Genomic DNA, 27,898 nt, shown 5'->3' on the forward strand with positions numbered 1-27,898 from the left:
TTTAAATCAAATGGATCCCTTTTCCCGAGCCCACAAAGTCTTCTCGGTCTCCCTGAAGTGGGAAAAGGGCTTATCTGCTGAGGTCAGCCCAGCACCCCTGCTGAGAGGAGGGTTCAAGGAAGGCTCTCTCCGGTTCCCACCACTAGCAAATAGCTACACCCAACCAAAGCAAAGATTTACTAGTAATTTAAACATTACACAGGACACAGACATGCATGTCATGCTTAACCATGAGCCAACACTGAGCAGTAAGTTTATTTCTTCATTGAATTGTTTATCTAAGTATTTCTTCAGTTGGACAGTTAAGTTCAAAGATTCCCTTTGGTGCAGTGTAGTTTACTACATTTGTTAGTAAATAACTAGAGTAAAGCAAAGTAAAGTTAGTAGACTCCTTTATCCAAAGCGATCCACATTTAATACATTTTATCAGTACAAATGTCCTGTGGGAAATGACCCACAGGTAAAATTGTAAATAGGGCTGCATGTGCAAATTTATCCACAATTAGCATCCCAGCAAACAAATTTAGGTTCTGGGAACGTTCTGGGAACGTTAGTTTTTGGTTCCCAGAACGTTCCTAGAACTTTCCTTTAAGGTTAAGGGAACGTTCCCGGAACATTCTCCCTACGTTATAAAAATGGAACCTAAAAATAACCTACATGGAACGTTCCTATAACGTTCTTGTTTGGTTCCCAAAAAAATAACCTCATGGGACCATTCGGGAATGTTAGGGGAACGTTCTGTGTTTGAATCCCCACCTATGAGTTACAACTACTGCACAGTAAAAACTGAAGTGTTAATTTAACTCCTATAGAGTTGAAATTGACTCTGTCTCAGATAACATTTGGTCCCACTCAAAATCAGTGTAAAATTAACTCTTTGGTCAGTATCAGGTTTTTAGAGTTAATTCTACTCAATATTGTGTAAAACATAACAATGAAATGTGTAAAAGTATTTAACACTGTAGTTTAATTGCACTGTTAAGAGTAATATGATCACACTGTAGAGTTAATTTAACTACAATTTTACTTTAAAAAAATGACACTTTAAGTGTAATATTTACTTTTCATTTCTCAGTGATTTAAAAAATATATAAATCATAAGATGCAGTGTTACTGAATTATATGAATTATTATCAACTACAATCAAATGAAAACAAGCACAATCACATTAGATCACAGCACTCACCATTTATTGTAACAAACAAAGAAAGCAAAGAAAAAAAACAAAGAAAATTTCAATGTCAGTGAAATTACATTGCAAACCCATTGCCTTGTCTCTGACAGAAACATATCGTCATCATAATGTTTACCAGAGAAAGCAATATGGCACGATGAGGATAGTTGTGTCATTCCCTCCATATGACATTTGTATGTCAAAAGGCCTAGGGTAATGCAGGTTGTCGACATGAAAAAAAAAAAATAATCCTGCTTTGATCTGATCTCCTCATAAGCATGGAAATGTTCTTGAAAAGTTACTGTAACTAAAGGCACTGTGAGTAGCAACAGTTTTTCAAACATTATCAGAACTGACTCAATCTGATAAAACACGGGCAACTAAACTGCTTCCATGGCACTTATTAAGATGCTTTCTTAAACCAGAAAAACTACCAAAAGAACGCATCCTTCTTGACCACACTTCAAAAAAAGAGTCCTGCCTGTACATAGTCCATGAATTACCTTAAAGTGCTTAACAAGGTTGTTTGGACCTCCATGGTCACTTTTGCAAAGAAAACACTTCATAGTTTTATCTCAACTAACGCACCATTCTTGCTCGCAACTCCGCAACTCTAGGAGTCTCCTTTGTTTCCCCCATGTCAATGTTATAGATGGTTGTTTGAACAAAAGTGAAAAAGCTGCTCAGGGAAGAACTGTATGACGTACCAAAGACGTAATGGGCTTTAAAGAGTTCGTCAAAAGCTCCAACTGAACCTTTTGCCTTGCATGGAAGTGCATGCTTGTCAACCACAATGAAGAAGGAGTGAATGGTGCTTTGTGTGGATCCCTGGGCGAGAAGATAGGGCTGACTGCTTTGGGTGATGTTGTCTAGATGCTGCTGCACACTGGTTCCAACCTACAACAAAACACATTTAACAGAATTGTTTTGGTGACTAACTTCTGAGAATAGATCAGATCACCTCAAACTGTGCACAAGATTGAGGTGATGGAAGATATATTAACAACTCTTAAAGGATTAGTTCACTTTGAAAACATTTTTTGCTTATAGTTTACTAACCCCCATGTCATCCAAGATTTTCATGTCTTTCTTTCTTCAGTCAAAAAGAAATTAAGGTTTGAGGAAAACATTACAGGATTTTTCTCCATATAATGGACTTCCACGGTGACCAACGGTTTGAGGGTTCAAATAAGGGTTCAAAGTCTGTCTCAATTGAGCTTCAAAGTCTCGATTTGATCTCAGCAGAGAAATAAGGTTCTTTTATTTTGAAAACGGCCGTATTTTTATTTTGAAAACGACCATTTGTTTCGCTACATAAGAACTTTATTTTTCTGCTGGGATCATGTCGAGACTTTGAAGCTACATTGAGACAGACTTTGAACCCTCAAACCATTGGTCCCCATTGAAGTCCATTATATGGAGAAAAATCCTGTAATGTTTTCCTCAAACCTTAATTTCTTTTTGACTGAAGAAAGAAAGACATGAACATCTTGGATGACATGGGGGTGAGTAAATTATCAGCCAAAATGTTTTTAGAAGTGAAGTAATCATTTAAGCATACCTTTTGAAATCTGATGAGCTGATCTACAGCTTGATATGCAGACAGCTTTCCCGGCCTCTTTCTACCTTGTGCAGATGGTGGTAGCAAATGTAGCAGCAGCAAGATGGCAGACATGTCACTGTCCCAGCCTACAAATAAGTGAATAAAAACCTGGTTAACATTATACCACAGTATAGCATTCAAATTGACAACTCGCACCAATACGAAAATGTACACTACACAACTACATAACCCACAATAAGAAGTAAAACAGTTCCATTCATACCATTCTCAACTTCAGCAGCTGACTCAGCATTGCGCATCAAATCCAAGAGTTCTGTGGTGGGTACAAGTCCTTGGATTTCCTTTATTACTTTTGCTTTGAAAGTGGTTGGCCACTTCTCCAAAAATTTGTTGGCCGTGGCCTCACCAAACAGAAGTCTGAAATCTTGTTCTATCTGCAATGTAACACACATAGACAGAAGGGATGAGTGATACATCATGCTACATTGGATATTTTGGTGATGCAGTGAATTATTAAGATGTCATACCAGTCCTGGTGTGTCCAGAAATCGTGGGAAGACCAAGAAGACATCTGATGATTTGGCTTCATCGTTGACCATTGCTTGCCGATATATGAAGGTCATTTTCATCTTCTCACGGACAGTCTTTTCATCAGAAGAGTGTTTTAAAACAGCAATAGCTGCTTCCACATCCTCATCAGACAGCTCTCTGTCATTGGCCAAGGGCTGACGACCACGGCCTGGCCCACCAACTTAAGAGAAAATACAATGTTAAGTACTAATTTCTGTACAATTCACAGGTTATAATCAGATGTCACTTATCAGTAAACATACCTTTAGGAGATTTGCTGACTGAGGCACCTCTTTCCTCTGCTGATTTTCTCTGTATGGTCTTCAATCGCCATGCAAGGTAACCCGAACCACTCTCCGGATCGTAGTAATGTTCCTATGCAATTGTAATAATTTATAAAGGAGTACTATTAACATTTCAAACAGTGAATATGTGCATAATGTTGCACTAACCCATTTACTTACATATCCATGTTGTGAGTATGGGTCTTCTAGATAGGGAAACAAGGCTACTATCCCCTGTGCATACATCACTCTAACACTTTTGGGGGGGGATGTCCTAGCAAATGAATTCAAAGTTAACATCATACTCAATTGACATTGCACAACACAATTTACATAATTAATAACTGTAAAATAATAACAATGTTTCTTTATAGCCCCTTAATGCTTACCCATGTGTTTCTGTCATCTCAGCAGCAAGTATGTTAATCATCTGTCTTCTGGTGGCATCTGTCAGAGATTTGGTTTTTCCATACTCTTGCATAATGCGTTCACCACCAGGTTTTGATGTTAGGATTTTTTCAATCAACTATAGGTGGAATAAAATGTGCTTTCCATTATTGTGAAACCATATGTAATGTTGAAAAAAATACTTATCTAGAACACTTCCCATGGTGAAACAACATTCAGATTGGACTTGACAGCAATTTCCACCACTTACCGCTTTTGCCTCGTAGTTTATGTGGCATGGCCTTTTAGGCTGGCTTCCTTCGTCAGCGGCTACTTTTTCAACAGGGTCACACATCATTAAATTCAGGATGATGGTGTCATCAGATGTACCCAAGCATGATGATGATTGAGAGGCACCTGTTCATTATGAAATATGTACAAAATATAAACACATTACAAGAATCAGTTATTTTTAAGACAATAAATATTCTCATTCCGGCCTTTAAACTAAACAAAATAATTTGTGAATTGTCTGAATAAATACCAAGTCCTCCATTGCCCAGCATGATTCTGAAAGTTCCAGGTGACTCCTTCACTATTTCTTCAAAAACCTCTGTGTCAACTTCTGTGTCTGACTGGTCATAAACCTTAATGTCTGGCTGCCTGCTTTCTGGTATGTTGAATTTTAGACATGCTGTTTAAAAAAGTTTAATAAAGAAAAAACATTCCCTTGTCACAAGAATCAATGGTCATATTTAATTTTGTATTCAAAAAAAGATGAAAGACCTGCACCGGAGTTTGAACAGAAATGATTATTGACCTAACTAGATATCATAGCATAATAATGCTGTATTATTTTGTTATTGTGTGATGTATATTGCTTTAACCTAATGTACCCACCTTCTTTCAAGAAAGCATCAAATGTCAGCTCAGACAGCTTGACGTATTTCTGCTCTTCCCCGAATTGAACACGCAACAGCATTTTGCCCCTGTTAACATAGAAAATATATTCAAAATCATAATTTAGGGCTGGTTCAAATAAAAGTTACCTATCCATTTCTCTCAGTGCAATGCACTAGATGTTACGGTTACAATGGGCAGCTGAAGAAGACAAAGTTGTAATGGTCGAATAACGTTTGGCTATTTTCTGCAGCAAATATGGGTTTAGGCTAACGTTAGTTAAATTTTAGAGGCACGTTGTCTCATTAGCTAACGTTACCAAATAGCTGTGCCAAAGTTAGATATTTTAGTTCGAACAGTAACGTTAACCCGTTAAAATAGCCAACAAACACGTACATGCAATCAGTGATCTTATTTTCGCTTATAAGACCAACATTAACTATCAGAAGCATGCAATTGCTAACACAGAATCCAAAAATTCTCGTGACAGGAGTATCTGTCTAAAAAACAATCTTAACTATTCTATTTCATCAGGGACAATCTTAAAACAGGGCTTTAATTGTATAATACCGAACTTGTCCTTTAAGAACACACAACATGATAATGTTTTATGCAAAATTTACACTTGGTAGGGAGCAGGTGTAAATTTCTTTCATACCAACTAACATTTTGAAAATATTAAAATTTTCATGAATCCAAAAACTCATGTCAGAACAGCTTCACGAATGATTTACACACAAATTTGCTCTGCTCGTGTTTCGTGAATGAAGCACAATGAATGTAAACAACTTACAGAGCTCTTACTTGTACCACTTGACTGCTGCAGATTAATTTCGCCATTGATAGTGTTAACATAGAAACGCCTAAATCGGAGTCTGATTACGTGAACAGCTCCAGGTAGAACATCACTGGTTACAATCTTGTAATTACGGTTACGACACTGCGTGAACGCAGCATAAGCTCGTTGTTTTGGTTCAGGAAGAACTGTAAAAGGTGGCTGCTGTTTGTGTGCGGCGCTCTGTGACTGTCTGTCTACAACTGCAAAGCCTTACGGAATGTGTTGATGATGTGTGACGAGTAGGATGCGTGGAGGTATGGAAATACATATGATGACTGGCAGGTAGGAGGTCGTATCAAACCAAGTTCAATTATTGGGTGCACATTTATTTGTCCTGAGACTTCCACAGAAGGAAAATTATATGTACATTTTAATATTTATTTTATAACTTTTATTGATTGATATTAGGATGTGAAGAGAGTTTCAACCAGTATAACAGTGTTTATTTAAAAAATGCCTAACTTTAAGTATACTTAAGCACATCTCATTTGATTATTTTCTCTTTGTATTATGTTGGATGGATGCCAACCAAGAACACGCCGCAGAACAGAGGAAGGAGGGGGGACGATCTGAGGGCTGAGCGGGGCGTGGCCAGGGCGGAGCAGGCTGAGGGCGTGGCCAGGGCAGAGCAGGCTGAGGGCGAGACCAGGGCGGAGCCGATGGAGGGAGGACCCCTGGTGGAGCCGATGGAAAAGGGGCTGACAACACCAGGGGGCCGACTGACAGGGGCAGAGCAGATGGGAGAGGCGACCAGGGTGCAGCTGAGGGACAGACGACATTGGGTGCTGAGGAGGGACCGAGGGACCATGGTGACACCGTAGGCTCAGGTGACCGAAGTGATGACAGGGGCACAGAGGGACACGGTGAGGCCAGAGGGAGTGAGGGCTGACAGGTGACTGGAGGGAGTGAGGAGTCCGACAGAACCGGGGGGGTGACATGACGGGGCGGAGCCAAGGGAAGGAAGTCCAAAGGTGAAGGGAGGATGACGAGGGAGCGAAGGGAATCTGGAGGGACGAGGGAGCCTGGCCGAGCTGGTGGACTGATGGGCCATGGAGGAGCTGAGGGAGGTAAGAGCCACGGGGGAGCAGATGGGACAGGGGGCCTAGGAAGTGTCCAGATGGAGGAGGTGTGAGGCGAAGGCCGGGGATCCAACGACCAGGCTGGGTCAGGGGAGCTGGCAGACGGAAGGGCTGACGGATGCATGACGGGAGGAGGTGGGCGAGGGAGGCTGGGTGGGATCCTGGTCTCTGGGGCAGGCTGGACGATCTCTGGCGCTGGCTGGACGGTCTCTGGGGCAGGCTGGACGGTCTCTGGCGCTGGCTGGACGGTCTCTGGCGCTGGCTGGACGGTCTCTGGCGCTGGCTGGACGGTCTCTGGCGCAGGCTGGATGGTCTCTGGCGCTGGCTGGACGGTCTCTGGCGCTGGCTGGACGGTCTCTGGCGCAGGCTGGACGGTCTCTGGCGCTGGCTGGACGGTCTCTGACGCTGGCTGGACGGGGCTGGACAGAACCAGCGAAGAGGAGAGCACGGGTTCGGCGGGGCTGGACGGAACCAGCGAAGAGGAGAGCTCGGGCTCGGCTGGGCTGGACGGAACCAGCGGGGAGGAGGATTCAGGCTCGGCGGGGCTGGACGGAACCAGCGAAGAGGAGGGCTCAGGCTGGACGGTCTCTGGCTGGACGGGGCTGGGCGGACCCAGTGATGAAGAGGGCTCTGGCGTTGGAGTGGGGCTGGTGCCGTCCTCGATGGTGAGAGGTGACCCACAGGACACCAGCACCCACTCAACATATGCGGCAAAGCTCCCCTGGGGACCCCTCCCGGACAACTGCTCTCTGGTGGCGGTGTTGAGGCCGGCATACAGGAAGCTGCAGAGGCTGTTGTCCGGGAAGGTTGTGGCAGAAGCGAGGTGGAGGAAATCTGCCAGATGATCCTCCAGAGACCGGTCCGTCTGCTCTAAACAGAGCAGTTGGACCCCTACGAAAGGGTCCATCTTTTCCTTTTGAAGGTCGGTCGTTCTGTCATGGTGTGGAGTAGGCAGAAGGAACTGGAGGACTCCAGAGTCACGATGAAGATACATTTATTTCATAAATACAGGCAGGAAGACGGGGTACACCGGGTAACATCAAACATAATGAGGTGCAAACAGGTGAAACAGATGAAACAGGACGCTGAACGGAAGGCTGATGAGGGAGTGAGTTCAGGTGTGCAGACGAGAGGATCATGGGAAGTGTAGTGCAGGAAACGCAGACAGGATGGTGCAGACGCAGACTGTGACAGTACCATTGGTTTTTATAGATTTTTTGAAGAAATTTACACCTGCTCCCTACCATGTGTAAATTTTGCATAAAACATTATCATGTTGTGTGTTCTTAACTGATGACACTGCAAGTTGATAATATTTCACGTGTTTGTTTTCCCTGTATTTTTATTGTTTATTTGTTTATATATATACAAACTAAATTCAAAACAGTAAAACTTTATAACCTTTAAAGCAGCGCTCAGTAAGACTGGGAACTTCTTTGCTGTTTTCTCGCAGGTTTCTCTCTCGAGCTCCCCCTACAGTTTCGGAGTATATATATGAGAAAACTGTTGCAAACTCGTTGTCAACTCCCCGCGCTTCAATCCGTGGCGGAGATTCTTTCCGGTGAAATCACAAATCAAAATGCACACAAACGTGTCCCTTTTTCTCATGGGTTCTAATCCCGCTCTCGTATATTTTTTCCCCCTCATCAAAACATATAAAACCACTGATAAACATTATATCAATTCAACCACTGATAAAAATTATTGGTTTTGATGAGGGGAAAAAAAAAACTATTCGAGTGTGGAATTCTACCTCTGGACGGACCATCACTGTACATGCTATCAAGGGCGTATATTTTCTATATACTCACTATACTCGGACATTGTGCTTATTTTTATTTATGTGCATCAGGAAGCTACAGGACATAGTCTTTCAAAACATGACCTACTCGAAAGAGAAAAAAAGAATGAATGCGTTATTGTAGCCTACCCATCACTTTTGAAAATGCCCTTCCGAATGCGTCTCTGTCCCCAGCACATTTCAAACCAAACTGAGCCATGTCCACTGAGGTATGATTCTCAGAACAATATTATTCAAATGTTGAGATAGTGTATATTTTTATTGTGTTACCAAATGTAATCAGTAACATTATGGTTAAAAATCAATACTATAAGAAATATTTCCGCTATTTATTTATTTTTAGTTTAGCCTACAGCTACTTATGCATTATCAAAATAAATGTTACGTTACATTCTTCTATCATTTTTCTGGTGATCCGAGTTGTCTATCGTAACGATTGACCAAAGAAAGTCAAACACGTTTAATTTGTTTATTACAAGTTTGTTTATTTTATTATTGAAGCTTGAGACCGGTGGTACTGGTGGTCTGGGGTGCCTCGGAGTTGATGACACTTGCCAACGCTTGTAGCTAAAAAGGAAAAAGAAAATGTATCAATCTTTTATCAACATCATTTATACACAAGGTCAAACTAGCACAGAGTTGCATGTGTGAAGTTGCAATGCAATTTCTCGTTTATTTATAGTTCTGTTTGTGTAAATGTGATTAAATAAATATAAAAAGTTGCATTATTAGATAGCAGCTCTCTATGCATTATATATCAAGTCAGCACAGTATATAACGTTACTTATTCTGAGGCTGACGACAAGCTAAACTAATGCATAATTTGTAGAATTTCATATCGATTTATAGGCGATCTGAGAAACACAAATAAACCCTGATAGAGGAACGGACAAAACACTAACTTACAGAAAACAAGCAAGTTTGTTTGCTAATGAAAATGCTAACATCCAAGTTACAGTATCTGACGTACTAGTAAGCCGGTAACAGACAGCGAGCATAATAAAAAAACAAAAACAAACAGACAATAGTACAAGTGCAACAGCAAGAAGGCCAGGTCAGCATCGGTTTTGCAGGCTTCGCTTTCTTTCAGTTCTCACTATTCTGAAAAAGCCGGTCCGTTTTCTCTTTCTTTGTTCCTCTGATAAACACTTCCGAGCTTTCTTCTTCTTCTTTTACATCAGCCATCACGAAAACTTGAAGAACTGAATATCTAGCGTTACCTTTTTCTTATAGCTAGCCGGCTCCTGGATGGATGGGGACGTGTACGCATGCGTGTGCTCGTATAGTGCCGTAAAGCAATTCGTTACCTCGCGAGACCTGAAATCTCACGATACTTCCTAACACTGAGGCCGGCGGGCCGCCGGCCCAAAGTTGCAAGGGTGGTTTTGCGGCTCACAGGCACCAGGGGGGTGCGAGACGATCACCATTCAACATGAAATCAGTAATATAAACATTACAATGACTCCAAAGCTGTTCAGTTAAGGTAAAAAAGTTACTTAGTTCTGCTTTAATGCACATCACTTGAATTGTACATTGTCTTTTGTCAGACAGCTTTGATCTAGGTGATATGAGTTTTTATTAGCTGAAAGACAGATATTGAGACAACATGTCTGTAATTTGTTTTATGGATCTGCTGCTTGTTATTATAACGAGGTAATACAAGCCACAGTCGAAAATGGCTGCCCAGAAATGGACCAAAAGTGAAAACACTAAGTGGTCATATGTACTGGCATAGTTCCCAGGACGCTCAGTTTTATAGATGCATTACTGCAGAATAAAGGTTGCTCTATCTGTGCCTTCATTTTTTCAATCCCCATTTGCCCTGCAACATAATTGAGTCACCAGTGTTAGATTTCAGGACTCTAATGTAGCCCACAGACCATAACAAATTGCATCTGAATTTTAAATGATTACTGCAGCTTACTATAATGGATCCTACTGGTCAAGAATATTGTGTACTGGGCAGAAGCAAGACATTGTGGCATTATAAATGTGTGCTGCTTACTCAACATAAATCTACATAAAAAGGAGGGTGTCTATTGGTGATAATAATCAGAAGAATATGCCCAACCAAGTTGATTGTAACTTCCAAAATGATTAAAAATACAGCTTACGAAATCACCAATCCTCATATCTAAATTTGGTCAGTCCAGTCGAGTCTGCCTTCTGCAGATTGTGCTTTAAAGGCATAATTTACCCCAGAAACTTGAAACAAAAAGAAAAAAAAAATTAAAAAAAAAAAGAAAAAAGAAAGAACCTCAATGGTCAATTTGTTTCTAAATTTTGTATTATTAATATTGTGACTGAACTTTTATCTACCTGTTCCTGGTTTATTTTGTTAAGACATGGTTTGGTTAAGGGAAGGTTCGGGGTAAGGCAATCATAAAGATCTGTAAAATGTTAAATACAGTATATATACAAAAATGTTTTCTTAATTTTCTTGACCAGCTTATTAAATCCATATATTAAAAAATAAAACTGTTTTTATCTCGAAGCTCAGATCATCTGCATCAATATATACAATTTCTTTTGGAAGATGCAGGAACTTGCCACTGCTTAGAGTGCAGTGGCAAGTGCCTTGCATATCCGAATGAGGTTATAGGCGCTCCGCATGTCCAACTTGGAGGAGATGCGAGCCCCACCAAGCTGTTCCACTGCGGCAGGGACCAGAGGAATAGGATAACTTTATTTAACAGTCTGTGCGTTAAGGGTCCGGTAGTTGATACACGGCCTCAAGCGGATGCGACAGGGGTGTTGATGGACGGATGAAACGTTGTTTGAGAGCCTTGTGAATGTACTCCATTGTACCTCGAACAAAATGTTTTATCTAAAAGGTTTATCCTCAACAATAAACATTCAAAATTCAAGTTCCTTTTTTTCCGGGATGGACAGTGGGTAGACTTTACCCTTAGTTGGTGTCGCCCCAGGCAGCAGGTCAATGGTGCAGTCCCATGGCCAATGAGGTGGTAGACGGGTCGCCAAACGTTTGCTGAATACATCCAGAGGAGTTCGGTTTTACTCTCAGTCTCTGGGCTTTCGATGGGGGTGGAGTTCAACTGGAGACTGGATGAAGATTTCGAAAGATGTCGACAGGTCTGACGTGTAGACGGTTTGATCACAGATGACATACAGTTCTGGAAGCAGGAATCACTCCATCGTAGAATCTTTCTAGAGTTCCAATTGATGGTGCTGGGTCATCCAGGGCTGTACCATGATGATGTCAGCGGTGGATCCTTCCAGCACCAAGAACGAGATCTTCTCCTCATGCAGCCAGCCGACACATATCGTAACTGTGGGGAAGAAGTGGCGGACACAACCATGGCCCACCATCTTGCCGAGGAAGGTGTGAATGGCTAATTCTTGTGAGCAGCACTTCCTCTGGAGATTGAGTCTTTGGAGATGAGAGATGAAGTTCCCTGCAGACCTGGAGTCGATGAGAGTTCTAATAAAGTTGGAAAATAAGCAGATATAGCACCTTTTAAGACCTCTCTTTATACAATCGAGTTCCCTTTCCATGCAATGCGAAATACCTATAGTTGAATTTTTTTCCAGTTTCCCTCGATTTTTTTGGCTGCTCTCTTAAGGGCCTGAGGGCAAGATGTGCGTACTTTTGTGAACACAGCATTAATAGCGCCATAGCCAAGACACAGAAAGCACTTGATGTGAAACCACAGTGTACGTGTTATGTTCCAAACCTGTAGTTCATCAGGTAATCAGCGCCTGTCCCCTACCCACTATACTGTAAATTGCGCATATTTAAAAATGCAATTGGATGGGCCTTGTCACAGGTCGGGGCGGGCCAAACTGACCTACACCCGCCCCTCAAGACGCGCACCACCCTTGGGGAGCCTGACGGAGGACGGAGCAAGGAGGACAGACAAGGAGGGAATCAATTAAAACCAAGTTTTTATTAATTTAAAAAAAAGGAATCTTTAAAAGAGGGCAGGGTCAGGGCTGCTTTGGGTCACTTTCTCCGGGGGTCAACCAGGGGGAATTTACAGCACTTATCCCTTTCGTTGCAGGCTGGTGGTTGCGAACTTGCTGCAGGAAGCTTCAGGCTGGAGGTCTCGTTCTCTTCCTGGCGGGGTCAGCAGGCACAGAGCGGCTGACGTTTTACTGCAAAGCAGACAGGTGAGTATACAGGTACGTAATCCTTGGGCATACAAACACACAATCCTCATCTTAGCACATAATCCTCTTCTCCCTAGATAGACAGAGAACTTATGGCTAGAGGTCTCCACTGCAAAGCAGTTAGGTGTGAGTATACAGGCACGTAGTCCTCTTCACTGCAAAGCAGTCGGTGAGTATGCGAGTACGTACTTCTCTTCACTGGCGGGGTCAGCAGGCACAGAGCGGCTGGCGTTTTACTGCAAAGTAGACAGGAGAGTATGCAAGTAAGTGCTTCTCTTCATTGGCGGGGCCAGCAGACACAGAGTGGCTTGCGTTTTACTGCAAAGCAGACAGGTGAGTATACAGGTACGTAATGCTCTGGCATACAAACACACAATCCTCGTCTTAGCACATAATCCTCTTCTTCTTCCTAGACAGACAGATAACTTACGGCTAGAGGCCTCCACTGGAAAGCAGTCAGGTGTGAGTATGCAGGCACGTAGTCCTCTTCTCTGCAAGCAGTAGGTTACACATTAATTACGTGTCTCTTTACAGCAGGCTGCCAGAAAAATACACTCAATGGTCTGTGGAATACAACAGTATTAGCCTCTTCTCATGCAGTCAGAATGTGATACAAAACTCAGGTAAGACATGGACATCCAGCAGGTTTAGGTTCACACTTCACACAGCAAGCAGTGCATCACATCACTTCATCTCAACAATTCAGCACTCAGTGGAAAATAAACATGTATGGCCATTGCCCATCTTCTGATCTGGCTTTCACATCAAGATGTCCCACAGACACAAGAGAGGAGGGTGGAAATTGATTTGGACCACTCACTGCCTCTCACAAACGATCTTCAGCCCCATGTTTACCTCTTTCTCCCAACTCACAGCCCTGTGCTCGTCTGTCGGCCCCCCTTCCTCCTCACCATGGCTCACTCTTCCCACGGGAACACTGTTCCCAAAAGTACCGCCCCATTTAGTCTCTACTTCCTCCTTTTATATTGCCTTTATGATGACGTGTCCCAATCGCGAGGCTTTGCTTTTCCCCCTGCACAGCTGCCAGTGATCTTCTGCTGATTACCCCGTTCGCGGGCATAGACATAATAAATATATAAACGCCATATTGGCCGCTGGAGCGTACGTCAACGGCAATTGGGGAGAGTAACTTTCCCATACCTCTCATACCGGGAATTGGGAAAAAATGCCTGTTTTGTGCGCTGCTTGGGGCTGGACAAATCGCCACACAATTGAAAACAGCTTTCGAGGAAGTACCTTTCACAAGCAAGACTGAACATTTGTTTTTGGTTGTATTTGGTCATGATTTAATTAGTAATAGTAACGTTTAGGTTAAATACTACTGTTATTGTGTCACGAAATGTAGTTATAATAGTTTTTCAGTCGACAATGTAGTTGGTTGCCGCTGGCTCTGATGTCTCTAGTCTAGAGGTTAAACATGAGATATAATTCATATAATTTGTTGTTATCTTTGCTCTCATTAATCTATAAATGGTTCCCTGGTAAATAGTTTTGGCTGAGGGCAAAGTAAAGCTTCATAACTTTATATTTAGGCTATTTTAACATTGTATCCTGCTGTATGTTTGACTGAAGCTACTTCTGTTATAATGGCTAGACTATTACTGATCAATAAAACTGAAATTTAACAAAAAGAGCTAACTATTAAATATATGTCACTATTTAACTTATTTTTGTGTGTGTATATTTTATATAGTTGAAATGTCTTATTGTATTGCTATTATTATAGCATTATTAATAATAAACTATACTATTATCAATATTTTTATATAATTATACTAGTATTCATTACCATTTAATTTACTGTACACTATTTGTTTATTTTATTGACTAAACTATTTATTATTACTTCTCACTTTATGTTATAATTACTATTTGCATTGCACTGTCCAGTTGTACCACAACATGTATTATCATAAAGGATCCATCAGTTATCAATGTTATTGCTAAAATCTGGTCACATAAAATGCTTACCCTTTCGTAGTCACTCCGAGTTACGTCAGGAGTGACGGAGAATGGGGGTTTCGCATAGAAAGCCAATCCTCTTTGAGTATTTAATAACGAGCCAATGGCATGAAAATGCCTTGGGGCTGCGGAATTTGCATAGCGTAACTCCGCCCCACCCCATGGGTATAAAAGGAGGAAGTGAACGCAACCACAGTATGTTTTCGCTTCGGAGCCAAGAGACTTCTTCACTCCTCAAGCCATTTCTCACTGACAAGACTCTTTGAGACGAGCGTCCTCTTCAGTGTTGGTGTGACGGCGGTACCCAGCGAGATTCTGCATTGCCTGCGATCTGAGCAGTGGTCTGCCAGACTTTGCGCTTCTCCCTGGTCGCCTCAGCGCTGAAAGAGTGAAGTTCCTCCTCTCTTCTGAAAGAGCTGCACGTGGCACGTCTTTTTAAAGATGGTTCGCCCGTGTTCTTCTGGGTGCGGTCGATTCATGTCGTCTTCTGATGGTCATGATCGCTGCTCTGTGTGTCTGGGCATTCAGCATGCAGCTGCAGCGTTCATGGATGACTCATGTTCCTTCTGTGGGGACATGACCATCTCTACACTGCGATCTAGACTCAATGATCTGACAAAAGTGAGAGTCCCCGTGTCCGCTAATCGTTCTGCTTCTTCTTCTAGAAGCTCTTCGACTCGCGGACAGGGTGATTTGACGGTGACGGTGTGGAACAAAAACCCTACGAGCGAACCTCGGGCCATACCCCCCGCTCCAGTGTTAGAGCCAGCGAGCGCCGAATCGATTCAGGCGACAGCCTCTTCGCAGGTACCGTCTGTTTCGTTCGGAGCTCCAGAGGATGATGCGATGTCGATCGCAGCATCACAGGGCAGGCTTGATTCATCGGGAAGTGAGGATGCAGCTGCGTTGCCTCCTTCAGGAGCGCCAGCGTTGCCCGTGTCTGATTCCCAAGTTGACGGCCATGCTGTCTCGGGCCGCCGTGAGTATCGGGTTAGAGTGGAACCCTCCGCCCTGCCTTTCATGGATGGATAATTGTTTTTTGGGTAAAGCTGCCGCCGCAAGGCCACAGCCGACCCCAATTCCTTTTTTCCCCGAGTTGCATGCGGAACTGACACGCACTTGGAAGGCTCCTTTGACCTCCCGAGAGCATGCTCCATCTTCCCCCGCCTTTCCTCCCCTCGACGGTGCGGCTGCCCGTGGGTACGCTGGGATTCCCCCGGTGGAGCGCTCTGTTGCGATGCAACTGTGTCCACAGAGCGCATCCTCCCGTGGGACTCCTAAGCACCCATCCAAACCTGTAGGTTCTCGTCGTCTATGGCGGTTCGTTCCTATAGAGCGACGGGACAGGCGGCCTCCGCCCTGCATGTAATGAGCACTTTGCAGGTTTTCCAAGCCAAATTGCTCAGACATATGCACGAGGGGGGGGACTGACCAAACGGCTTTTAACGAGCTGCGAGCTGCCATTGACCTCGCTCTCCGGGCGACGAAAGTGGCCGCTCGCTCCGTTGGTCAGGTGATGGCCACTAGTGTGGTCCAGGAGCGCCACCTATGGCTCAACCTGGCAGACACACGGGAAGCCGAGCGGACTCTACTCGACGCCCCCCTCAGGTTGGCCTGTTCGGCGGTGCAGTCGAGGACTTCGCCCAGCAGTTCTCGACTGCCCAGAAGCAGACAGAGGTGATTAAACATATTCTGCCCCGACGGCCAGCTGCTGCCTCCACCCAGCTGTCGGCTCAGACGCCTCCGCCTGCCTCAGGATTGGTTTGCAGCGATCGACCTGAAGGATGCGTACTTTCATGTCTCCATTTTGCCTCGACACAGACCGTTTCTTCGGTTTGCTTTCGAGGGCCAGGCATATCAGTACACGGTTCTCCCATTCGGGTTATAGCTCTGTCACCTCGCGTATTCACGAAGATCGTCGAGGCAGCCCTTGTTCCCCTTCGCGAACACAGGGTTCGCATCCTGAACTATCTCGACGATTAGCTGAAACTGGCACACTCTCGTGAACAGGTTTGCGAACACAGAGACCTGGTGCTCCGGCACCTAGCCCATGTGGGCCTTCGGGTCAACCGGGAGAAGAGCAAACTTTGCCCCGTGCAGAGGATCTCTTTTCTCGGCATGGGGATAGAGTCGGTCGCCATGTCCGCGCAGCTCACGAACGAGCGCGCGCACTCACTGCTGACTTGTCTTCGACAGTTCGAGGGCAAGAGTGCGGTCCCACTGAAACTTTTTCAGAGGCTCCTGGGGCATATGGCATCCGCAGCTGCGGCAACGCCGCTCTGATTGCTTCATATGAGACCGCTTCAGCTGTGGCTTCGCGATCGAGTCCCGAGGTGGGCATGGCATCGCGGCTCGCTCCGAGTTCCAGTGACTCCAGCGTGCCGCCAAACCTTCTTCCCATGGTCAAACCTCAGCTTTTTACGGGCTGGTGTCCCTCTTCAGCGAGTTTCATCTCGTTGTCTCCACGGATGCATCTACCACGGGTTGGGGTGCCATGTGCAATGGGCATGCAGCCGCGGGTTCCTGGACAGGACCCCAGCGCCTCATGCACATCAATTGCCTCGAGCTGCTGGCAGTACGCCTGGCCCTGCACCGCTTTCGAGCACTGCTCAGGGGTCAACACGTACTTGTCCGTTCAGACAATACCGCTACAGTAGCGTACATCAACCACCAGGGGGGTCTACGCTCACGTGGGTTGTCGCAGCTCGCCCGCCACCTCCTGCTATGGAGTCAGAAGCACCTGAGGTCCCTTCGTGCAGTGTACATTCCAGGCGACCGGAACCTGGCAGCCGACGAGCTGTCACGGGTCCGCCTTATCTCCGGCGAATGGCGACTCCATCCCCAGACGGTCCAGCTGATTTGGGACCAGTTCGGGGAGGCACAGATAGATCTGTTCGCCTCCCGGGACTCATCCCACTGCGCCCAGTTTTATTCCCTGTCAGAGGGCACGCTCGGCACAGATGCACTGGCGCACAGCTGGGTTTCCCCCAGTGAGCCTTCTTGCACGGGTGTTGTGCAAGATCAAGGAGGACGACGAGCAGGTCTTGCTGGTAGCCCCTTATTGTCCCACCAAGACGTGGTTCTCCGAATGCTCCTCATGCTCCTCGCGACAGCGACTCCTTGGCCTATTCCTCTGAGACAAGATCTACTCACTCAGAGACAGGGCACTCTGTGGCACCCTCGTCCCAATCTCTGGAGGCTACACGTGTGGCTCCTAGACGGGACGAGGCAGGTTTGATAAAGTCGTTATTTTTGTTGTTTTTTTGCGCACAAAAGTGTTCTCGTCGTTTGATAAACTTAAGATTGAGCCCCTGTAGTCACTTGGACTATTTTAACGATGTCTTTAATGACTTTTCGGGGACAGCAAGAGCCAGTCCCTCAAGAAGCCTATGGACTGTATGCAGGAGCGATCTTAATATCTTAAATATCTTAATTTGTGTTTCGAAGATGAACGAAGGTCTTACGGGGTTGGAACAACATGAGGGTGAGTAAATACTGACAGAATTTTCATTTTTGGGTGAGCTTACCCTTTAAGGTTTACGTCGCGGCCATTGCCGCGTCTCATGATGCAGTAGAAGGTAAGTCCGTCGGGAAGCATGACCTGGTCATCAGGTTCCTGAGGGGAGCGAGGAGGCTAAATCCGCCTCGTCCTCCCCTTGTGCCCTCTTGGGACCTCTCAGTAGTTCTAAGTGCTCTGCAGAGGCCTCCCTTTGAGCCTTTGCAATCGGTAGAGTTAAAGTTTCTGTCCTATGGGGACAGCACTCCTGGTTGCATTGGCCTCCATCAAGAGGGTAGGGGACCTGCACGCATTCTCCGTTGACGAAGCGTGCCTGGAGTTCGGGCCGGCTTACTCTCACGTGATCTTGAGACCCCGGCCTGGATACGTGCCCAAGGTTCCCACCACTCCTTTCCGGGATCAGGTGGTGAACCTGCAAGCGCTGCCCCTGGAGGAGGCAGACCCAGCCTTGGCACTGCTCTGTCCGGTACGTGCACTCCGCACCTCCGTTGACAGAACGCGGTGTTTCAGGACCTCAGACCAGCTCTTTGTCTGTCATGGGGGGAGCCAGAAGGGAAGGGCTCTCTCAAAGCAACGGCTGTCTCACTGGATAGTGGACGACATTTCTTTGTCTTACCAGCAGCAAGGCCGACCATGCCCCCTTGGTGTGATGGCCCACTCCACTTGGAGCGTGGCTTCCTCTTGGGCTTTAGCGCATGGCGCCTCGCTAACAGACATCTGCAGAGCTGCAGGCTGGGCGACACCAAACACCTTCGCAAGATTCTATAATCTGTGAATTGAGCCGGTGTCCTCTCGCGTATTCGCTCCCGCCAGTACTGGACCCGCTTAGGTGGTTTCGCTTGCTCGCCATTCCACTCCTCGGACTGGATAAGTGCGATATTCATCAGTGGAGTCTTCCGTTGAAGCCCTGAGTCCTCCTGAGTCCTCCAGCACGTAGGTTGGTGCTCCAGTGATCTCCATATGTAGTCCCTAACACGACCATATGTGTATTCTTAAGTCCTCCCAACGGTAGGCATTTGGTTGCATGTCCCTCCCGGCATATGCTTCCCAGTGCACTTTGGTATTCCTGTGTTAAAGTAGGAACTCCTGGTTATAAGGTAAGTTCAGGAGTCCAGACTTTCGCAGGGCACTGGAAGACAGCTGTAAGATGGCGTTATGGCACAGACCCCCATTCTCCGTCACTCCTGATGTAACTCGGAGTGACAACGAAAGGGAACGTCTCGGTTACGGATGTAACCCTCGTTCCCTGAGTAGGGAACGGAGACGTTACGTCTCCTTGCCACTTCTGCTGTACCGCTGGGTAGACGCCGAGTTCAGTCTTGGCTCCTCAGCGAAGACATACTGCGCTTGCTTTCACTTCCTCCTTTTATACCCACGGGGTGGGGCGGAGTACGCTATGCAAATTCCGCAGCCCCAAGGCATTTTCATGCCATTGGCCCGTTATTAAATACTCGAAGAGGATTGGCTTTCTATGCGAAACCCCCATTCTCCGTCACTCCTGACGTAACGTCTCCGTTCCCTACTCAAGGAACGAGGAACGAGAGTGTGCTCGTTGTACCACGGCTTTGAATTATTTTATTTTTTTATCTTATTTAAGCGCTACAGAGCAACTGTGTCTAAAGTGCTGGAAAAGAGAGAGAGTTATAAGTTTCTGTTGCAATATGGAGTTCCTCTAAGCTATCTGGGATGCTGAGGTGATGAAACTGATCCAGAAGATTATTAATAAAGCAATATTTAGTAGCAGAAGTGATTGCTCTAACATCTTTGTAACACAGAGTCATATTTGCAGCCTTGCCTAAATGGACTTTAAACAAAACTAGATAATGATCTGAGATGTCATCACTCTGCATGCTCACTCATGCTGCAGAATTTAAACAGCATCAACATTGATTCCATGTGATATTAGATCTAGATTATGGTTACGTCAACGAGTAGGTCCTGACACGTGTTGTCTAACTCCAATAGAGTTAAGAATGTCTTTAAATGCCAATCCCAATGCACCTTTTTTATTATCTACATGTGTATTAAAATCACCAACAATTAGGACTTTATCTGCAGCCAATAATAACTCTGATAGTCAGCAAATTCTTTGACAAAGTCTGTTTGATGCCCTGGTGACCTGTATACACAGTAGCCAGTACAAATCTCAAACGTGATTTATCATTTACACTATATTGTTACATTACATTAAGCACCAACACTTCAAAACAATTATATATGAAAGTAGACTTCTTAGTAATTTTGAAAGTATTACTATAAATCACATCAACATTCCCCCCTTTGCCTTTCAGACTTTGCGTTACACACATACCGTTTTACACATGTCCCGGGAAAACAGGACTGTTGGTCACCCTATACGCTACTATACTATTATTACAGAAATACTAATATAAATATTATCATTTAGCTCTTTATGCTTCGAGACCAGCAGCTCAACATTCATCTTGCCCATAGGTATCTTATCTCTTCTTCGCCGTATCTGTGCTCAGCAAGACCGTGTATATAAAGACATGTATATAAAGGCCCATACACACCGGGACGAATATCAGCGCGCGTTATTCGTCAGCGTTTTTCAACGCGTTTTTTGTGTTCACACCCAAGCGTTTTTCGCTGACGATGAGCCGAGTGAACATGCAAATTCATTCCCTGACATTAGATGGCGCTTAATTTAAAACAGAAATAATAATAGAATACTATACTAGGGTGATCATATTCATGTCTCAATGTTTTATTATGACAGATAAAAAAACAAATGAAATAATGATAGAAATAATGTATTCTGTATTAGAAAAATAAATATATAAATAATAAATAACTAAAAGAAATGCCTCCAAATGTAACAAAAAATAGCTCTCACAAACTTACAAAAAACAAACTAACAAAATGTATTTATATCTTTAGTTTTCATCATCCTCTTTATCTTGTTTTTCTTCCTCGTCCACCTTGTTTGCCCATCTATATTTTGCTGAACAACTGATCTTTCCCAGCAGTTTTTTTTTTTTGAAAACCAGGACATTTTCATCACTTAAAAACAGCCAGGACAGGACGTGGAAACAGGACATGTGTAACGCAAAGTTGAGATGTTGTCCAGAGATAAAAACATAGCACTAGTTGTCGGATGAACAGATGCACGAGAGACGAGAGTTGTCGTATTTCCGCGCGTTTCATAAAACCACTCAAACGTTACACTCGCCCTCATACATGGGGATCGAGCGAGAAAAAAAACACGAACAAACATCTGGTCACAACAGAAGAATAAGTCTGTTATCGGTTATCTCCTCTCCCAACACATTCTCACCCCAAGGCGTCACCTTTGACCATGCTTCAATATTTGACGTTTTAGGCGCCCTTTAGCGTCACTTACATGACGCGACCCTACAGCGTCATCTAACTGACGCTAAAGGAAAGCATCAGTTAGAGGACGCGGTTAGGTTTAGGTATGGGGTGGGGGTAGGGTACATGCGATCCTAGGGCGTCATCTAACTGACGCTAAAGGGTCATGGTCAAATGCTTCCCAAGAGTTGGGAGTGAGAATGGGCTGCCTCTCCTCACTTGTCAAAATCTAACTGACACTACGCACACCATGCGCAGTTCTCATCTCAACTCAGATTTCTATAAAGCACAAAGTGACCGTTTTACACATGTCCTGGGAAAACAGGACTGTTGGTCACCCTATACGCTACTATACTATTATTACAGAAATACTAATATAAATATTATCATTTAGCTCTTTATGCTTCGAGACCAGCAGCTCAACATTCATCTTGCCCATAGGTATCTTATCTCTTCTTCGCCGTATCTGTGCTCAGCAAGACCGTTTTATGTTTGAGCGCCCCCAAATTGTGTTTTACTGTAACTTCAGAAGTACCAGACACGTGAGCAAACCCGCCAATCTCGTTGGTCGGATAGGTTTTGACGCGGCACATCAAACCAAAAAAACGAACCCGAGGCGTTTTTTAAAAAAATGACGCTTTTACGCGTGGCGTTTTCGTGTCGGTGTGCACACTCACATTGGCGCCCATTGTTAAGTCAAGAGGCGTTAAATGTCGAACGAATATCGCGCGCAAAATTCGTCCTGGTGTAAACAGGCCTTAACAGTAATCTTGCAGGGTGGACTCATTTAAAGAAATGTAATGGTTTTAGCCATGGTTTCTGTCAAACACAGCACATCTTGCTAGGTTATAGTCTGTAATCATGTCATTAACAATAAGTGCTTTTGAAGTAAGGGATATAATATTCAGCATCCCAAGCTTTATCATTTGCTCATTTTTATTATATCTATTTTTTAGTTGTTGAACATCACTTAAATTTTTAACCTTTGATTGATTGATTGATTTTATTTGACCACTTAAATATAAAAATATGAAAACAGTCTGAAACTGTTTCAAACATTAAAATCAAATACAAAAGTAGTCAGGGATAACACAATAATCCCCGCATACTTATTTCCATTGCGGTCCCTTATAAAGGCAGCAGAAGAAGACAAGTGGCAACACATCACACATCAATCATTCACATACATTTATCCAAATTCATACATATTATACAGAAAAAAAATAAACTATGGTATTATAAAAACTACAATATGGTATTATAAAAACTAGAATTTGATGGGTTTGGAAGGTTTTTTTGTATTTTCTAATTCAGGGAATAAGATACAGTCTCTATATGATGATATCTAGGTGAAAGATCCAGGTATTGCCTTGGCTTTTGGCTTGCTTAGTTGTAATGGGGACATTTAATGTTCAACAATTTTATTGATCTGTGTAGTATTATTTTCAAATTATCACTGTGAAGCTGCTTTGATACAATCTGTTTTGTAAAAAGTGCTATATAAATAAAGGTGACTTGACTTGACTTGGAAGAGGCTCAATGTGATGGGATTTATCTGATTTGGTGACGTGAGAGAGCTGGCAGACGGTCGGTTTAGTCTTTGAGTCAGTCTGTCTGCATCCTGACCTGAGCCCTAGATTGTCATGTTTGAGCTCTAAGACTGTGTGCCATATAACTAGAGAAGAAGAGCAGCACCATCCCAGGGGGGATGAATACCATCTCTTTTCAACAGGTCAGGTCTGCCCCAAACTTGTCTATAAATTCTATATTATTTTGCGGACACCACTTAGACAGCCAGTACTTAGACAAGTACTCTTTACTTCACACTCTTTACTTTGTCCCATGACTACAGTGCCTCACCGTCACTCAATACCCCTGCTGCACGGGCTCTGCAGCCGGAAGCGAACAATGTACAGAGTCCACTAAGCTAGGCGCATCCAAAGCAGTATCTAAAGCCCTTGCACTCTTACAATTAATGATGGCAAGCATTGTTAAGGCAAGTAACTTAAGTAAGTCATTACAAGTAACTTGAGTTACATAATCAGATTACTTTTCAAGTAACTAGTACAGTAACACATTACTTTTTCAATTTGCAACAACATATCTTTACATATCAGTAAAGCTAGTTACTTTTTCACATTTATTGACTGACAGCTCTCCTGTCCCCATGTTGAGAGAAACAAAAGTGAGGAGGTGTTGTGTGCACTGTTTGAACATGATGGTTATTTTAGTTCTAGACTAAATGTGAACATGCATTTACTCATCTCACCTGCACAAAAACATTCAGGATTCGCCAAAATTAATTAAAACAGTAAAATTAAATATCAGAATTTTAAGAAAAATAAATAATTAACTATATTAAATTGCTCAAATATACTTTATGTATTTAATCTCAATTTATTAACCAATGTCTTTGCTGTTGACCTTCAATTATAGTATTAGTAATAAGTAATAGGCAAAGTAATATAATAGGCAAAAATGACTTTAGATTAGATTTGGAAATTTACATTTATTCATTTAGCTGATGCTTTTATCATTTAGCATGCCTCTGGAGCAACTAGGGTTAAGTGTCTTGCTCAGGGACACATTGGTGTCTCACAGTGGATTCGAACCCGGGTCTCTCACACCAAAGGCATGTGTCTTCTCATGTATCCTATTGTTCTTTAATCCAGAATGGCAGCACATCTGAAAGGTTTGTTTGAGTGTTGCCCTCCATTGTAAATATAATAAAAAAGGTGTAAATATGCATTTCCTTCAGCCTGAGGCTTATTTATTTCAGTTTTGGTGTGAAAGGGCCTTAACATTTGCCAGAAATAGAATTTGCTTTGATATTATTAAAAATCACAACCTGTCAAAAATCTTTGTGTTGTGCATACCGGTATAATTATAACCAATAAATCAATAAATCAGTCAATCAATCAATCAATCAATCAATCAATCAGTCAGTCAGTCAGTCAGTCAGTCAGTCAAAAAACAAAACAAGCAAGCCCAGCCCAGGTGAAGAAAAGTAACTCAAAAGTAATTTAACACAAGTCATGTAAATGAAATATGCAATAATGTGACAAGTAATGTGTATGCATTAGGCCTACTAACAAAAGCAAAATATAATGTAATTAACACAAAAATCATAGACAAAATGACAATGTGACACATTGCACAATTATTTATTTACCCCCAACTCTCTTTGCAGAACACACAATCCTTGCTTTCTTCGGCAAACCAGGAGTAAGCAAACAACAGAGAAACCTGACCAGAAGAACAAAGAAACAATAGGCTGTTCAGTGCAAGAAATAGTCCACTTGAAAAATCTGATGAATCCTGTGGGAATGAAAATGTCTCTGCTGACATTTTTAGCGCAATAATTTCCTGAGCTGAAATAGAAAAGAAAACATCCCATTGAGACTTAATGTGTTAAAGTAAATATTTTAATAACCATTACAATGCCAATATATTTAACTGCACTGCAATGAGATCTACAATACCATTTTAGTTAGCATGAATTTGTTGATTGAAATCTACTAAATTTGCTGACTTTAACTAATTCCAATGTCATCACATTCAAAGGAATAACAAATGTTTGTCTTTTACATCAATGAAGTCTTGTCACTCTCATAATAACATGTGAATGAGTGGGAAAAGCAACACGCTTTGACTTTGAGGGATATGGCTCACAGGTGTATACATTAATAATTTAAATTATTTCAGATGTTTTAAATATGGAGTTGCTATATCACTAAAAAAAACTGTCAAAAATGTTTGTACTGCATACAGGTATAATTATAGTCAGTCAGTCAGTCAATCAGTCAGTCAATGTTTATTTTATTCCATGTCGCATATTTAAGTTTAAACATTTAAAAAAAAAAAATTTTTAACTAATATTAAGTATTGTGCCTAAATTATTAACTGATAGTAGCAGGTAAACCGTAAAAGTCATGACAAAACTGTTGATGATTATGCGTCATGGAAATAAACGGGTATATATGTAATTCTTGCAAACATACAAGAATTGGAAGCTGCAATTAGTCCAAAACACACTATAAACACCCAGACTATCACAGAAATGACCTTGGCACTTCTCTTGTTGGTCATGTAGTAGATGATGGGATGAACCACAGCAAATAATAATCTCCCCAGACATAAGCCATAAAGAGAGGTCTGCTAGAAATTCTTAGTGAATATGTAATACATTTTGTTAATATATTTTGTTTTAGAATTTACAGTATTTATATAGAAGTGAATTCATATTTTACATTTGTGGTTAGTTTACTCGGTTTCCTAGTTTACTACGTCTAAACTATACCTGCAGGACAGGTGAATTGTCTGTTGGTATCTAGTAGTTTACTGAGAGTATACTGCAGTGTACATTATGAATTTAAATATATATAATTAGTATACGTCTCAGTTACGTATGTAACACTAGTTCCCTGTATGGGACAGAGACGCTGCGTCGAAACACTGTTGGAAGGCCTTAACGGGGATAACCCTGCAGAGAATCGTTCCTGCAGGAATTCCAGCATTGCACCCACCAGGCAGTTGGGTCCAACTCGGTCCAACTGGTGATTTCCGTGTCAGGATGTGAAAAATCTCCATAGAGTTTCTTTGTGGATAGAGCTCTGTAGTGGAGGATGGTCTCAACAGTCTCAGTTGAAAGACCTGAACATATAAGCTGGGCCCCCTTTAGAGTCTCCAAAATTGTGGGCAGGGGTGAAGGATCAACCCACTCACCTGAAAGAGAAGGTCCCTCCTGATTGGAATATCCAGAGGAGAGCTGTCGAGGACAGACAATAGGTCCGAGAACTATACTCGGGCCAGCCAAAATGTGGCAATTAACAGAAGACGGGCCCTGTCACGGCACGCTCTCTCCAGAAGTCCTGGGAGCAGAATGATTGGGGGAAATGCGGGTGTACCATATATGGTGTATATATATATATATATACCTGTAGGGTGCAGCCGCAGAAGAGCTGGCTGACTGAGGGAGAATCACAGTGGATAGTGTGTTGTTTCTTGAGACGTGAACATCTACTTCCACTTGACCAAAGTTTTTTATAAGAGCTCCACCACCCTGCCTCCACAGGATGTCTGCTCCCTAATTTAAATACCCAGGGATGTAAATTGCCTTTAGAGAGAGCTTTCCTTGGGCCCAAAGGAGGATCTGATGGGCCGCAGTTTGCATAAGGGCCTGAACTGTAGATTCTTTATGTTGACCCATGATCTATGCACTGCCTAGGGGCGGAGCTAACACTCTGACAGTGCGTGTTCTTTTCTACACAGGGACAATTTTATGAATGACACTGTCAGCCTACAATGACCTGCATACACCGCCCCCAAACAAACAATTGAACTGCGTGTATACCCGCTCGTAATGTAGTGAGGGCTGTGAGGGACACACCATTCAAAATGCTGTTTGCTTCACATGAAGTGGCGAGTCTGTTTCTATAACTACAACATTCAGCTCCTCAGAACTGGATAATGGCAGTCCCTGTGCCTCATTCGGGGTGGGTGTAACAGCAAAGCGTTCTCCCGAACCCCTGGCAGGTGAAGGCAGACAATGGGCGAAGCCCTTTTTGAGACTTTCAGATCGTGATATCACACGCCCCTAGTTTGAAATCAATACTGGATTGAACATAACAAGTGTATCCTGTGGCCTTCCAGGGGCAGATTTGAGGAAACCTGCTTTAGTGCAACAGAGGACTCATTGTAACATGAAATGCTGGCTGCAATGCTTACATGTGACAATGGACAAAGAGCAAAGATAGGCATTATTTTGAATTTACTGAGTGGGGAAAAAAAAATAAATCTTTTTACAATTTATTATCTGTACTTATAACTTATTGATTACCTGATACTGCTCACGGGTGTATGCAGAAATGTAACCGCATTTCGGTGGATGTAACCGCAAAGCGTTCTCCCGAACCCCTGGCAGGTGAAGGCAGAGAATGGACGAAGCCAATCACTAACCCCTCTACCAGATCCATTTGCGAACCCCACGACTCAAGCCCTTGAAGGTAGGGAACTAGCAGCATACCTAAAGTTCACTTGTAGGATAGTTACAATTCTAAAGAAACATAAACTATTTTGTTAGACTTAAATGTAAACTTTTATACTTATAAACTGAAAAGTGGACCTTACGTAGTCCCAAGAAGAATTGATACCCACTTCTTTTTTGTGTTGGAAGAAGGGTTTGTGTATATTACGGTGTTTTACAAATTTAATTGAATTTCATTTGTCAAAGTCTCTTACCTTCCTTTTTAACACAGTCTCATCCCAAGAAGTCATATAACTGACAGGACGTCTTTTGACCATACGTTAACATCCACCTTTTTAGGGTACCCTAAAA

General features: G+C 43.1%; 2 protein-coding genes across 2 annotated transcripts in view; one reads left to right on the forward strand and one right to left on the reverse strand.

Moving 5' to 3' along the window:
• The window catches only part of adcy2a (adenylate cyclase 2a), a 186,986-nt gene that overhangs the window by 58,722 nt on the left and 100,366 nt on the right, over positions 1–27,898 (forward strand). The gene's annotated exons all lie outside the window — the stretch shown is intronic.
• Positions 1,225–5,092, reverse strand: LOC120479215 (uncharacterized). Its single transcript, XM_089117478.1, has 10 exons — positions 4,880–5,092; positions 4,524–4,673; positions 4,251–4,396; positions 3,982–4,118; positions 3,773–3,866; positions 3,572–3,683; positions 3,266–3,489; positions 3,001–3,172; positions 2,736–2,863; positions 1,225–2,071 (listed from the first exon to the last, which is right to left on the reverse strand). Exons 1-10 carry the CDS (start codon positions 4,959–4,961, stop codon positions 1,754–1,756), a joined length of 1,563 nt encoding a protein of 520 aa, XP_088973604.1. The 5' UTR covers positions 4,962–5,092; the 3' UTR covers positions 1,225–1,753.

The sequence above is a fragment of the Pimephales promelas genome, chromosome 12 (assembly GCF_988280905.1).
Source record: "Pimephales promelas chromosome 12, fPimPro1.hap1.1, whole genome shotgun sequence".
In the NCBI taxonomy this organism is placed as follows: Eukaryota; Metazoa; Chordata; class Actinopteri; order Cypriniformes; family Leuciscidae; genus Pimephales; species Pimephales promelas.